The sequence below is a fragment of the Typha latifolia genome, chromosome 8 (genome assembly GCF_019914945.1).
Source record: "Typha latifolia isolate L0001 chromosome 8, TyphaL0001v2, whole genome shotgun sequence".
NCBI classification, from domain to species: Eukaryota; Viridiplantae; Streptophyta; class Magnoliopsida; order Poales; family Typhaceae; genus Typha; species Typha latifolia.
Genome location: NC_133093.1, coordinates 1467271 through 1481383, shown reverse-complemented (window position 1 = coordinate 1481383; position 14113 = coordinate 1467271). Strand labels below are relative to the sequence as shown.

At 41.6% G+C, this 14113-nt stretch overlaps 1 protein-coding gene across 5 annotated transcripts in view; it reads right to left on the bottom strand.

Moving 5' to 3' along the window:
- LOC140794236 (serine/threonine-protein kinase ppk11-like) overlaps nt 1-14113 on the bottom strand; it is a 27186-nt gene extending 13073 nt beyond the window's left edge. For all 5 annotated transcript variants that reach the window (XR_012110090.1, XM_073146169.1, XM_073146171.1 and 2 more), the window contains exons 1-12: nt 13823-14113; nt 12218-12472; nt 11786-11910; nt 11633-11674; nt 11473-11554; nt 11210-11278; nt 10958-11128; nt 10813-10878; nt 9386-9454; nt 9153-9296; nt 9007-9074; nt 8520-8717 (exon numbers count right to left, since the gene is read on the bottom strand). Coding sequence is in view for 4 of the 5 variants with exons in the window: in XM_073146169.1 (XP_073002270.1) it covers nt 8520-8717; nt 9007-9074; nt 9153-9296; nt 9386-9454; nt 10813-10878; nt 10958-11128; nt 11210-11278; nt 11473-11554; nt 11633-11674; nt 11786-11910; nt 12218-12472; nt 13823-13981 (1448 nt within the window). In the remaining variant the exon portion in view is untranslated. The remainder of the gene's footprint in view (nt 1-8519; nt 8718-9006; nt 9075-9152; nt 9297-9385; nt 9455-10812; nt 10879-10957; nt 11129-11209; nt 11279-11472; nt 11555-11632; nt 11675-11785; nt 11911-12217; nt 12473-13822) is intronic.

Sequence of the window (14113 nt, the reverse complement as noted above, 5' to 3'; positions counted from 1 at the left end):
TTGTGAACTCTTACTAAGAGGCTGGATTTTTGTTTTTATTATTATTCATGTCTTCTTTCCCTTCATGAGGTGGTGGTGGCACTGTCTGTGGCTATTGTTGGCTTGTTGCTATATCCAAAATGGTAGGGGCAGTTGCTGTTGCAGATCTGCTATCACTGCCTCTGATGGCCCTCATAGATTGCTGCCTGCTCATGCTTTAGTTTCTGTACGTACTTCTAGTCTAACAGCCAGTCACAACTCATAAGTGACTACAGCTACCTTGATTTTGGGAGTGCACCTAGTGACAAGGCTCTGACAATCCATTCTATTGCTAAGAATACTTGCATACATTGAAGAGTCCATCATCTACAGAGGTGATGGATGGCCTGGGCAATATGACTTGCAAGTGTATTACTATTGTTGCCATGAGATTAGCTAAGTAGCTTCTTACATTTCCCTAATTTTCCTTTCTCTTCTACTTCCACCATTTTCCCTTGTATTTTGTCATATGCTCCTCTTGTTTTATGACAATTTAAGTACTTTTTAAATACCATTGGAGGATATGTCTCATGAACTATGAAAAGTATGTAATCATGATTTATCAGAACAGCAACATAATTAAAGTTCATCAGCTATTATTCTATTTAAGTTCACAGGTATGTGATTTACAAAGAAGGAAATCAAAATAAACAAAATTTTCTTGAAATCAAATCATCCAGTTGGGCAGATATAATTTTGATACACCTTGTTCTAACAAGGTGTTTTCTTATTGCATTAGTTGTTTCAGCAGATATAATTTTGATACACCTTGTTCTAACAAGGTGTTTTCTTATTGCATTAGTTGTTTATTTTTATTAAAATAAAATTTCTATAAGTCGCATTCAAACGCGGAAGGAGTCGTGTTCGAACACACTTGCGAACGCCTGCATCAGGGTTCACAAAACAGAGAACGCAAAATATGCGTTCGAACGTGATCGGGCGCGTACGAACGCGATCGGCGGGATTCCACTAGGATTAGATTAGTTATTGTTATTAGGGCTTGTTGGCTAGCCTCTATAAAGGTATGGATGATAACCAAATTTATTATGCTATTGGGATTATTGATTTCTTGCCTCCTATCTTCTCTCTATTCTCTCTACCCTAATCTTTCTCCTCCCTCTTCACCAACCTACCACCTCTACCATTGGCAAAGTCTCTCATAACTTCTAATCTCCTTCGTCTATTGAATCCTCCCTCTTTTTTGGGATTTCGATCACTTCTTCCCCTTCGTCTATATCCCTTAAACAACACCACCCATCTACCCTCATCTCCATTATCATCCAAAACCCTAACTTCCACTCCACCCGTCACCACCACCATTATCCGCACTAAATCGTACTTTCATTCCAGTTATAATTCGAATCTGCGAAGGGTTAAATATGAAAAACGTAGATCAGGGAGTTACGGATTGATTCCACTTGGTTTCATAATTTTCTGACTATGAGAGAATATTTGGTGAATATTTTCCCTCGATTGTGCGGATGCTTCCTACAAATAATCCAGATCTTAAAGGAATTGTTCTGTGACCTATCATTGGTATCAGAGCCTATCAGTTTGGTACTAGAGAAACCTATCATTGGTATCAGAGTCGAACGAACCTCAGACCTCCATTAATGGTGGAAACAAGAAAGATGACATCAACAAGGAGTTATCTCCAATATGGTATCATTGCCACTAAGGCGAACGACGGACCATCGCATAGAGATTGTGCCTGGGGCTGCACCGACGAACATGAGGCCATATCGGTATCCACATGTGCAAAATGAAGTTATCTCCAAAATGGTAGTCGAAATATTGGAGCAAGACCTCCTACAACCAAGTCATAGCTCTTACTCATCGCCCGTGCTATTGGTGCGAAAGAAAGACGAGACATGGCATTTTTGTGTCGACTATCGGGCACTAAACGCTATTACCGTAAAGGACCGATATTCTATTCCAATTATAGAGGAGCTATTGGACGAGCTTGTAGGGGTGACCATATTCAACAAGCTTGATTTGATGGCCGGATATCATCAAATTAGAGTTCACCCGGCGTGTAACACCCAAAAAAAAAAAAAAAATCCCGACGCACGCGCCGAGCGCGTGCGTCACGGAAGCCTGCGCACCCCGTCTTCCCTTCTCCTTCTTCTTCCCTCTCCTTTGCCGTGCACGCCACCTTCCCCATCTCTCTCATCTCTTCCCCCTCACCGCAGCCATCCCGCATCCCGCAGCCCCCTTCATTCTCTTCTCCACCTCACTACCCCTCTTCCTTTTCTCTCTCGGGTTGCCGATGCTGGTGCCGACGGAGCCCGGACCGAGAGCCTTCAAGCTTGCCCCCCCCGCTCCTCCGGTAAGCCTTCCTCCCCTCCTTCCTTTCTCGCCTTTTTCTTCCTCTCCTCGGCCTCGTGCTGCGCCACCGCCGGCCCCGTGCTGTGCTGCCGGCATCGTCGGCCTCGTGCCGCGCCGCCAGCATCGCAGCCCCTCGGGCTTTCCGCCTCCCTTCTGTCTCCCTCCCCCGAAAGAAATGAGGGTGGGAGATAGGTGTTGGTGGGCTGTAGGCCGCAGCCCACCTAGTGTGGTTTCGGGTGGGCTGCAGGCCGCAGCCCACCTGGAGTGGTTTCGGGTGGGTTGCAGGCCGCAGCCCACCTGGTCTTGGACTCGGGTGGGCTGCAGACCGCAGCCCACCAGCTCGGTCTGGGTGGGCTGCAGGCCGCAGCCCACCTAGACTCGAGTGGGCTGCAGGCTGCAGCCCATTAGCCCAATGTTGGGTGGGCTGTAGTCTGCAGCCCACTATCCCAACCTTGGTGGGCTGTGGCTGGGCACCCAGCCCACCAAGGCCCTTTTGCTTTTTGGGTTGGGTTTGAGCCTACCCATTGCCTCTAGCCTAGCCCATTTGGGGCCATTTGGACCCTATAACCCTGTTTATCTTTTTCACCTGATTTAATTAGCCTGATCCCTCGTAATGATAATTTAGTATCATGTGAATTTTAGGATAACATAAGACTCGCCCTAGGAAACCCTTGACTCATGTAATTGCCAACCATAAATACGCTAGTAAGATAATTAATTCTATTAGTTCGACACCGCGTGAGGAGGATTTTGGGCTTCCGGAGGAGTCGGCTAACTGATACCATACTGTGGAGACACCCCCCAGGCGAGTAGAGTTATACAAATCTAGAATAACATAATTACAGTCATTATACATGTCATGACACTGTAGGAAATGTCAGTATTAATGCATGCAGTTAGTACACCATGTTATATCCTTGCATATGTGGTTATTGATAACTTGCTCATCATAACATTATGAGAATGTTAATGTAGCATAAACATTAGTGCGATAATGCTTTACATGTGTCCTGTATGGTATACTATTGCATAGATGTATGATTGCTGTGAATATAGAATGTAATGATCATGATGACTATAACATGCTTTATACACTCATAGACACTGCACCACTTCCACCTATTATTAGTAGTCGAATTCTGACTATGCAGTACCCTTACTCACTCAGCCCAGGGTTAAGGGTAGAGTGTATCTTATATAACTATACTATTAGCGGCCTATACCTGAGGTCGGGAAGCCTGTATGGCATTTAGGTAGTTATACTGCATAGTTAGGACTAGATTATGATGATAGAAGAATATGATTGTGAGGCGGAGATATAACTCTAGCGGTACCCGACGACGCAGGGTTAGGGCGTCTGTGGATGAGCCAAGGGCTCCTGATTCTCCCGCTGAGAGCGGTGATGATTTAGAGAGAGTGAGATACGGGCTTACGACTGGGGTCCTTAGTCTGATGGCCACAGACAACCGGTCACATGTAGTGTCGCCATATACGTGTATGTGACATTACCGCTAGATGTGTATATATCCCCCCTCAAAGGATGATTATATGATGGATGATTATTTCTTGAGAGTATTTACCCTGTGTGATGAATAGCTCAGTGAGTGATGATAAGTATGATTTATGCTTTGGTAGGCCTGAGATGACTAAACTGCTATTTTATTGCTATGCATAATATGTAAAACCTATGATTGAGATGTGTACGAATAAGAGATTGTATCAAGCTATATATCTGTGTGAACTTATCATGATACGTTTAGGAACTAGCATGTTCCAGGATAGTGACTGGTAATCTTTATCGACTGCATTGATTCAGTAAATTGTGGTAAGTCTTTTCAGTAAGCATGTCGTTATCGTTAGCAAGTATAGGCATACATTGGATATACACATGTGTTTTCATTATTTTTTTAGATTGTATGGATTCTACTCGCTGGGCTGTAAGCTCACCACCTCGTGGTGGTATTATTTTTAGAGCTAGGGGACGTAGGTACGGGTAGCGAGGAGTAGCTGCTTTTCATTTCCAGTAGGTTTGTTGGTTGGTTAAGCCCCTGCGAGGGCATGATGACGATGTTGTATTTTGGACTTTAGCATTGTATTTTGGATATATATTTGGAAGGCTTGTTGTGGCCTGTGGACTTGTATCCGGACTCTTATAATTGAGTTTATTTATGGTGAAATTGTGTTGTTATGTGCCTTGTGAAATCCTTGTACTGACAGGTCATGTGATACACCGCGTGGGGGGATTTACCCACGCGGTTTACACGTGTATTTGGAGGTTTTGGTGTTTCACGGCGGATGTGCACAAAACTGCATTTCGAACTCCAAACGGGCACTACGAGTTCCGAGTGATGCCCTTTGGTCTTACTAATGCTCCAGCTATATTTCAAGGCCTCATGAATGATATTTTTCGGCCTCTACTGCGAAGGTATGTCTTGGTATTCTTTAATGATATTTTGGTGTATAGCATGACTGAATTGAAGCATTGGCGGCATTTGAAAGATGTGCTGAATTTGTTGAAGCAAAACCAGTTGAAGATCAAGAAGTCTAAGTGCCTATGGGGAGTACCATAAGTGGAGTATTTAGGCTACATCATCTCAGTGGAAGGTGTAGCGGTGGATCCTCAAAAGGTGGCATGCATGACCGCTTGGCCTATTCCTACTACCACCACAGGATTGCGAGGATTTTTGGGGCTGACCAGATATTATCGCCGCTTTATCGCCGGGTATAGCAAGATCGCTGCTCCTCTCACTTCTTTATTGAAGAAGGATTCTTTTAGATGGACGGATGAAGCCACTACAACTTTTGAAAAATTGAAAATAGCAATGACAATGGCGCCCGTTCTAGCTTTACCGGACTTCACCAAAGAGTTCATTGTGGAATGTGATACGTCAGGAGTTGACATAGGAGTTGTACTAATATAAGGACGTCTCATAGCCTTTCTTAGTAAGGCATTATCACAAAAAAATCAGCAATTATCGACTTACGAGAGAGAGATGTTGGCAATTCTGCGTGCGGTGACAAAATAGAGGTCTTATTTGATCGGTAGGCGATTCATTATCCGAACTGATCAAAGATGCATTAAATACTTTATGGGATAGCATATAAACACTCTGGCACAGCAGAGATGGGTCACCAAATTGCTGGGGTATGATTATGAAATCCAATACAATAAGGGAATAGAAAATAGAGCGGCGGATGCACTATCGCGCCAACCCGATACCACCGAGGTCGCATCCTATTCTTCTCCTACCTTTCCCTTACTTAACGAGCTGAGATATGCATGTACATCTAACCCAGATGTTTTGAGATTGTTACACGAGGTGTTGGATGATCCGGAGCGCCATCTAGAGTTGGAGAATCAAGGCGGTTTGCTGCTGGACCGCGGTTGCATTCAGGTGCCCGCAAATGATGGATTGCGGCAGAAATTGCTGGAGCACTTTCACCAAACTCCAGAGGCTGGTCATGAGGGTGTCTTAAGAACTTATAGGAGGATATCTCAGAGTTGGACGTGGCCAGGATTGAGGCGAGATATGAGTTTTGTCCGTGATTACGAAGTCTATCAAAGAGCTAAGGCAACCACATTAAAACCGATCGGATTACTACAACCTTTACCTATACCGAATCGTGTTTGGAAAGACATTTTTATGGATTTCATAGGTCTTCCGCTGGTATATGGTTATTTCGTTATTTTTGTGGTGGTTGACAGATTGAGCAAGTATGCGCACTTTTCTGCATTGTCACATCCATTTTCAGCCAAGACAGTGGCTGAAATTTTTGTTAGAGATGTTGCTCAGTTACATGGCATGCCACCACGATTGTCTCGGATCGTGTATTTATGAGCGACTTTTGGACGGAGTTTTTCAAATTGCAGGGGACTCAATTGAACTTCAGTTCGGCCTACCATCCAGAGACGGACGGCCAAACAAGTGGTCAATTGAGGAATTGAGCAGCAAGGATGGCCGTGCCGACCGGCACGGGGCGTACCGGTGGCGTACCGACACATGGCACGAGGGGTGCCTCACGGCACCCCTTCTAATAGTTCCGCCGCTCGACGTTGACCTCGTTGCCGATCGCCGTCGCCGTCGGGTGCCCTAGCTCGAGGGAGAAGAAGAGACCGAGAGTGAGTGAGAGAGAAACTAAGAGAAAGAGAGAGAGAGATCGGAGATCCGGATCCGCAACTTAAGTTTTAACCGATCTCTCTCTCTCTCGATCTCTCTCTCTCAGTTTCTCTCTCACTCTCTCTCAGTCTCTTCTCCCTCGGGCTAGGGCACTCGACGGCGACGGCGATGGCGATGGCGATCAAAGAGCGGCAAGCGGCGACGGCGATCGGCGAGCGACGACTGCGAAGGTGAGTATCTATTTTTTTTTTCTCTTCTCTTTCAACACGGTCGGCAAGTGCCGCGGCATGTGCCGTGTCGTGCCGGGCCGGTGGTCGCACGGCCATCGTTGTTGAGCAGTACTTGAGATACTTTATTGGAGAGATGCGGAGACAATGGTTGGAGTTATTACCGTAGACAGAGTGGTCTTACAACACCGCCTACTACAGCAGTATTGACATGACTTCATTCGAGGTGGTATATGGGCGCACAGCTCCGACATTACGCGCTTATAATCTAGTGGCATATGCAGATCGAACGGAAGTGGACTTAGCTTTGATGGATAGAGACGCCATATTGAAGAGGTTGCGTGCTCATTTTAAACTTGTTCAAAACCGCATGAAGCAAGTTTATGATCGTAACCATCGGGAGCAGGAATTCGACAACGGCAGTTGGGTGTTTGTGAGAGTACAACCGTATCGACAGGTGACTTTGTGTCCGATGCGTAACCAAAAGTTAGCACATCGCTACTTTGGTTCATTTCGGGTGTTGGAGCGTATCGATCCGGTTGCATATCGTTTGGAGCTGCCGGAGGGGTCAAGAGTGCATTCTGTCTTCCATATTTTATTGCTGAGGTAGCGGGTTGGTGATCATGATGTTATTGGATCGGTTATACTGAAACCATTGGAGAAGACAGAGATTGTAGAGCCAGTTTGAGTACTTGCTAGGCGCCGATGACGTCATGGTACCAGATTAGAGATGGAGATTCTAGTTGAGTGGCTTGGCAAGCCATCCGATGAGGCTACATGGGAGTTGAAGACGGACATCTCGGAGCGTTTTCCCGACTTTACATCTTGAGGGCAAGGTGGGGGAAGCGTGGTGGGCTGATACACCCTGTTAGAGTCTTTTTTTATTGCATTAGTTGTTTATTTTTATTAAAATAAAATTCATGTAGGCCGCGTTCGAATGCGGAAGGGGTCACGCACTTGCGAACGCCTGCATCAGGTTCGCAAAAATAGAGAACGTAAAATGTGCGTTTGAACGCAGTCGGGGGCGTTCGAACGCCTGCATCGCATTTACACATACAGAGAACGTCTTTTGTGCGTTCGAACACGATCGGGTGCGTTGGAATGCGATTGGCAGGATTTCACTAGGATTAGGATTAGTTATTGTTATTAGGGCTTGTTGGCTAGCCTCTATAAAGGTGTGGATGGCAGCCAAATTCATTATGTTACTGGGATTATTGATTTCTTGCCTCCTATCTTCTCTCCATTCTTTCTACCCTAATCTCCCTCCTCCCTCTTCACCAACTTACCATCTCTATCGTTAGCAAGGTCTCTCCTAACTTCTAATCTCCCTCGTCTGTCGAGTCCTCCCTCTTTTTTGGGATTTCGACCACTTCTTCCCCTTCGTCTTTATCCCTTAAACAACAACACCCATCCACTCTCATCTCCATTATCATCCAAAACCCTAACTTCCACTCCACCCGTCACCACTACCATCATTCGCACTAAATCGTAATGTCGTCCTAGTTGTAATTCGAATCTGTGAAGGGTATAAATACGAAAAACGTAGATCAGGGAGTTACCACTTGGTTTTGTAATTTTCTGACTACAGAAGAATATTTGGTGAATATTTTTCCTCGATTGTAAGGACTGCTTCCTACAAATAATCCAGATCTTAAAGGAATTGTTCCGTGACCTATCATTGGTATCAGAGCCTATCAGTTTGGTACCGTATAAACCTATCAAATTTCTGATGCACGTAGAGAACAATTAATTCAAAATAGGTGAATGATATCTAACAACATTTCTACCACTTCTATTACCAATTTAATAATAATTAAAGAAATTGTACCTCTCTCCTTTTAACAATGAAAGATCTTTTAATGAGCTCAAACTTGTTGAAGCCTCTAGTTCATGACAAGAGACACTGTTGGGATTCTTTTCTATGGTCTTTGAACCACAATTTGAATGAAATGTTAATTCCTGCATGACATTGTGGTCATGTTCATCAGTGACTCTAGGTTCATCTTCAGAAAAGTCAGCTCTGACCCTGCAACAAAGGAGAAGAGATACCAAATTCCTCTTTAGTCAGAAGCAATGATGAAAGCACTCAAGATGCAAGTACTCTTTTAGAACCCTCATGAGAAAATATCCAGGCATGCTTTGAAAGTTGTGATCTAAGTTCTAACTATCAGAAAATGAGAGAACACAAATAATATAAAATGCTAGCCAAACAGAAAAGATGGGAGTGGAATCAGTCACTGCACTGAAAGTCAGAAACCTAGAATAAAATGGAAATATGAATCACTAGAAGGTTCATGCAGGTCAAATAATAGAACCTTTGGACTAGTTCTGTTTGATCTTCTAATGAGCCATTTACGTCCTTCAGCAAAGTCCAATCATTCTCCTGCCAAAATGACATGCTGTCAGAAATTCATAAATATTGCACTTAACTCAAGTATTTTTTATTGAATTATAAGCTGACCTCATCAATGTAATGGTTTACAGAGGAACTTTTGGTAGGACTAGGCTCTAGTGGCACAGTTTCATGCACAGTGACAAGCTCAAACACAGAATTTGAGAATCCATCTGGATTTCTGGCTGGAAGATTATCCTCATTTTCTGGGATCTGAAGAGCATGCAGTATCATTGGAGACATTAAAGATGCTAAAAGGATAATTCGAAAAGAATACTTGGAACTTGGAAGATTTTGTATACCATTGAAGCTTGAGCTTTCAGGTTTCCAATGTCAAAGTTCCAACTGCTAATTCCCCTTCTATATTCATTCTACATAAGGTGAAGATTCCATTAGATACATAATATGTCTCATGAGAAATTCAAGAGAAGAACTAAATAATGTTTAAAAGATTTGTAACACAAATACCAAAATGTCACTTAGGTCTGGACATTGGATAATGAATACCAATAGATTGCTAGAGAGAATAACTTTGACAAGATAATTTTGGAGGCTAAATTGTGTTGGGAAAGGAAGACATGATAACCACTATAATGTTCACTTTGGTGATCAATAAATTGTCATGTACATAGGAGGCAACGACGATTGTTGGATCCCCAGTCCGACTTCTCGAGGTACATGTCTTGCCTTTGTGTTGATAATTAAAAAAGGATAATTGCATTTTACTCGCATATTGTTTGTATGAAATCTCCATATACTTTTAACTAAAGTACTTAACTCCTCGCATCTTCCGTGGATTTGACTTTTGACCAAAGTGCAATCATTATTTTTTTCATCATGATACCAACTATTGACCAACTTCTCTCATCATAAAACAATATTTATGTAACGAAAATACCACTCATGCCATAAGGAAAACACTATTCACTGTAACTTCACATAAGGGCAAAATTTTTATTTTATCATTCTATTAATGATAGACTAACAGTTGCACTTTAGTCCAAATCAGAAGGAGGTTAAGTGTTTATGAATAAACATCTATATCCATTTATAATTCCCACCAAAACTGTCTATTATCTGTTCACTACAGTTCTGATATGGATTGGATATCCATTCTATCCATATTTGCTTAATATTCGTACATGTGGTATGTGTGATGATATTCAATATGTATGATTATTAGATTAGAGAACGTATAGGACAAGTAAGTTGCTAATTGAGTGGAAGAACAGTAAGAACATAGATACTAAAATTCTACCAGTTGTTTTTCCGAGTACTTGAGCTTCAAATATAGGATGTTTGGATTGATGAAAAAATATTTAGTTATTTACCCAATATGGTTTTAAAGATAACACTCCATGGCTATCCCTATCCAGCCAAACTCGGAAAGCAAGCAGGATCAGACAGACAATATCCATATTTGTCCACTCGAAAAGATATGGCATCAATGTATGTTGTTTTGCTAGCATGCCCAAAGACTAACTTCTTCAAAGCTGATGTGTTGCTGCCTGAAGGCTGTCATTTATGTTTCACAAAGTTGATGCTCGCCTCTATATCTTTCATATCTCATGATAAATTCTTGTTTGACTTTTTTCTTATGGAAACTTGTCAAAATATATGCAACTTTATGATCCTTCCACAGGGTAACAGCTAATTTAATATGCATATAAGGCCTGAATTCCTTTCAGAAGATATTAATAGGGATGTTAGGAATAAACAAAAATCAAACCTGTGACATTTCCTCCTTCTGCACATCTAGAAGCTTCTTTTCTGCAAGCAGCTTAGCTTCCCTTTCCTGTTAAAATGATCATATATTCATATGGATATCTAAACGGATACACTATGGAAAGGTCGAAATTATGAACACCTGCTACCTTCAGTGCTTGAAGACGATCATCTAGACAGGGCAATCTGTTCAGTATCTCCCGAACAATGTAATCATTTGATTTGGCTTGCTTGAAGAATGGCTGTTTTAATAGCTTCTGTGCTGATGGCCTTCTCAAAGGATTTTTCACCAAGCACATAGCAATCATTTGCTTAAAATACTAAGAAGAAACATAATTTATGAGGAAAAGATATTGATAGAGTAATGTGACAGAATTGATTTGGCAAAATGGAAGACGTACTCTTGAAAACTTCTTATCACTTCTATTATGAAGGGAGGGGGGAGCATGTTGCAGTGTCATAAGCAAGACCTGCCAAGTTAATTTTCATCAGAAATTTCTTGCTTGGACACATGCTTATGTAGTTTCATTGCTGTAAACCTATAACCACAAACATTCCGCAATCCTCCTCATTCTCTCTACAACAGCTCTAATATACTCTGCTTAAAACATTGACAGAATTGCATATAGCTGCAAGCGATGGACTGGATATTCATACAAAGTACCTTTGACGGAGGATGAGATGAAAAAGGAGCATGACCATGAGCAAGCTCCAAAGCAGTTATCCCAAAAGACCAGATGTCTGCCCTGCAAAGTGCTTATTTTGCATAAAAGAAAACTCTAAAGAAAGCAAGAATAAAAAGGCAAAAAGGAAGATAGCCAGACTTGAAATCATATTCCTTTCTCTCCATAACCTCAGGTGCCATCCTGCAAGGGCAAGAAAGTTCTACAGTTAGAAATATAGTAATACATCAAGGTATTGTGATCAGTATCATCATTGCCAAAAGTAACAAAAAATAATATATGGAAAAGCTCAACCAGCATGGTGTCCCAACAAAAGTAGTCCTTGTGCGTTGCCTATCGCCAGAATCAAAAAGGCATGCAGAAACCCCAAAATCTCCAAGCTTCACTCCATGACGTGCATCAACTAGGATATTACCAGCCTGCATCATACGAACAAGATCACAACAAATGCATTATCAACTCCGACTTTTGAGAAACAAAATAGAAATATAGTTTTCCATAGAAAGTTACCAAAATTGAACACTATAATACATTATAAAGGAATGTGTTATCAAAGCAAACCTGAAGGCAAGTAAACCTGAAGGGGATCTGAATATGTTTCATGTCAATTATTAGAGAAATGCATTCCCTAGAGTACATGTACATAAATGAGGATGTCCTTGTATAGTTTCAAACTTTTGATAGAAATAATCCACAACAATTATCACATTACTAAATAGTGAGTACCTTCACGTCACGATGTATATGCCCGTGTTGGTGCAGATACTCTAGACCTTTTAATGTTTCACGCAGTACAGTTGCAATAAAAACCTCCTCAAATCCACGTGGATAGGCGGATTTCATTATATGAAGACAAGAACCACCCGCCATGTAAGGCATGACAACCCACAAACTGTGATCGTTTACGAAGGAGCAATGTGCACTAAGAACATTAGGATGGTTGATTAAAAGCATCATCTTTGCTTCACGTGAGATATTAGTCTGCAGAAAATACATAAAAGATATCCTTCAGTTTCACCAGTAAGTTTCTTCAAACATTACATTTTCCTGTACCAACATACATGATAGATAAAAAAGAAGCTTCAAATAGAACGCATCTGTTTGGCAGATTTACCTTATGAGACTCAGTAGTCATAGGGTTGTTCTATAAATTGTGAAAAGATGGCACTTACAGAACATATGTGTGCATTTACAGAGCCCAGAAAACCTAATAATTCTGGTTTTAGGTAATTACTTGGCATTTTGCTTTTTGTAGGTTTATCATTTGATGGAATTTGATTATAATTAAGTCACTAATATTAGTGCAAAAAAAGGCTGTCCAAGTGCAGGAGGCTCCCGTTTATGCAGGATCTAGAGAGGGATATGCAGCCTTACCCTCATTTTTTAGGATGCTGCTTCAAAGACTTGAATCCATAACCTCTTAGATGCAGGCAAGCCTTACCATCATACCACTAACTTTAGTGTAGAAAAAGACATATTAGATACTAGCTCCAGATCCATCTATGAACTATTTGGGTGTGACTGGGTAGCATATTGGAATATCCATATTATATCTCCTTTTAGCAAACAATGTTCCTGTATTGAGTAATACTGATAATCTACCATAATTGTCTAACACAAACCAGAATAAGAATCAGAACCATCTATCTCAGATCCTCTAATACGCATACCAACATGATTCTATATTTCTCAGTTATATAGTATAGTAACCAAATAAAGTACAGATTCAAAAGAATAGAAAACAAGTTGTGTAGCTATCACTTTATTCCTTGTAGTAATTTAAAAGTATGTCGATGCACTACACTTTCATGATGTACTTAGACCCATACCTTTATACTACTCAAGATGAATTTGCATCTCAATTCAAGATAAACACAAAAAATCTATATTGGCATCTCACTAAACTAAATGAAGAAGCTGCTTCACACCTATAATAGTTGGAGGAAAAATGAAAATACAAGTAGCATGATATGGTTATGTGGCTCATGGAGTTGGTGGTCGGCTGTGCTAACAAGCCGACCACCTGCACCAGTAAGTCTAAAGCAGAAAAACCAGCACATTATAATGAACTCTCATCTCTTTGCAAACAGCATATTCTAGTGTAATTCAATTCAATTTCATTTTATTCCAAGCAGGAAAAAAATTCATCTCTGATTAAATTCAATTATTCAACTAAATCCTCATGACCTGAAATCAATTCAAAATAACCTCTCCAGCTCTTCATCACTTCACATCATCTCACGGAAATTGCCAATAAAACGATAAAAGAAACGATTTTGCAGTCGCATTCTCACCAGACTATCCATAAGCATCAAAAGAACAAGAAATTACCAGATCATTCTTGGGCCGCTCAAAATCGAGGATCTTGATCGCGACGATCTCATTAAGCGGAACGCAAAGCGCACGATGGACAATAGCAGTGGCTCCCTCCCCGATGATTTGAAGCAGGTTGTAATCCTCGGCCCAGCTCGGATACTTCCTCCTCTCCATCACCACCACCACTCGTCCTCCTCGTCCTCCTCCTCCTTGGAATCTACTCAAAACCCTAACACAAAACCCGCAGCTCGATCAAGAAACAGAAGACGAAATGCGATCTACTTTAGGAGAGCTACGGAGTCGTAG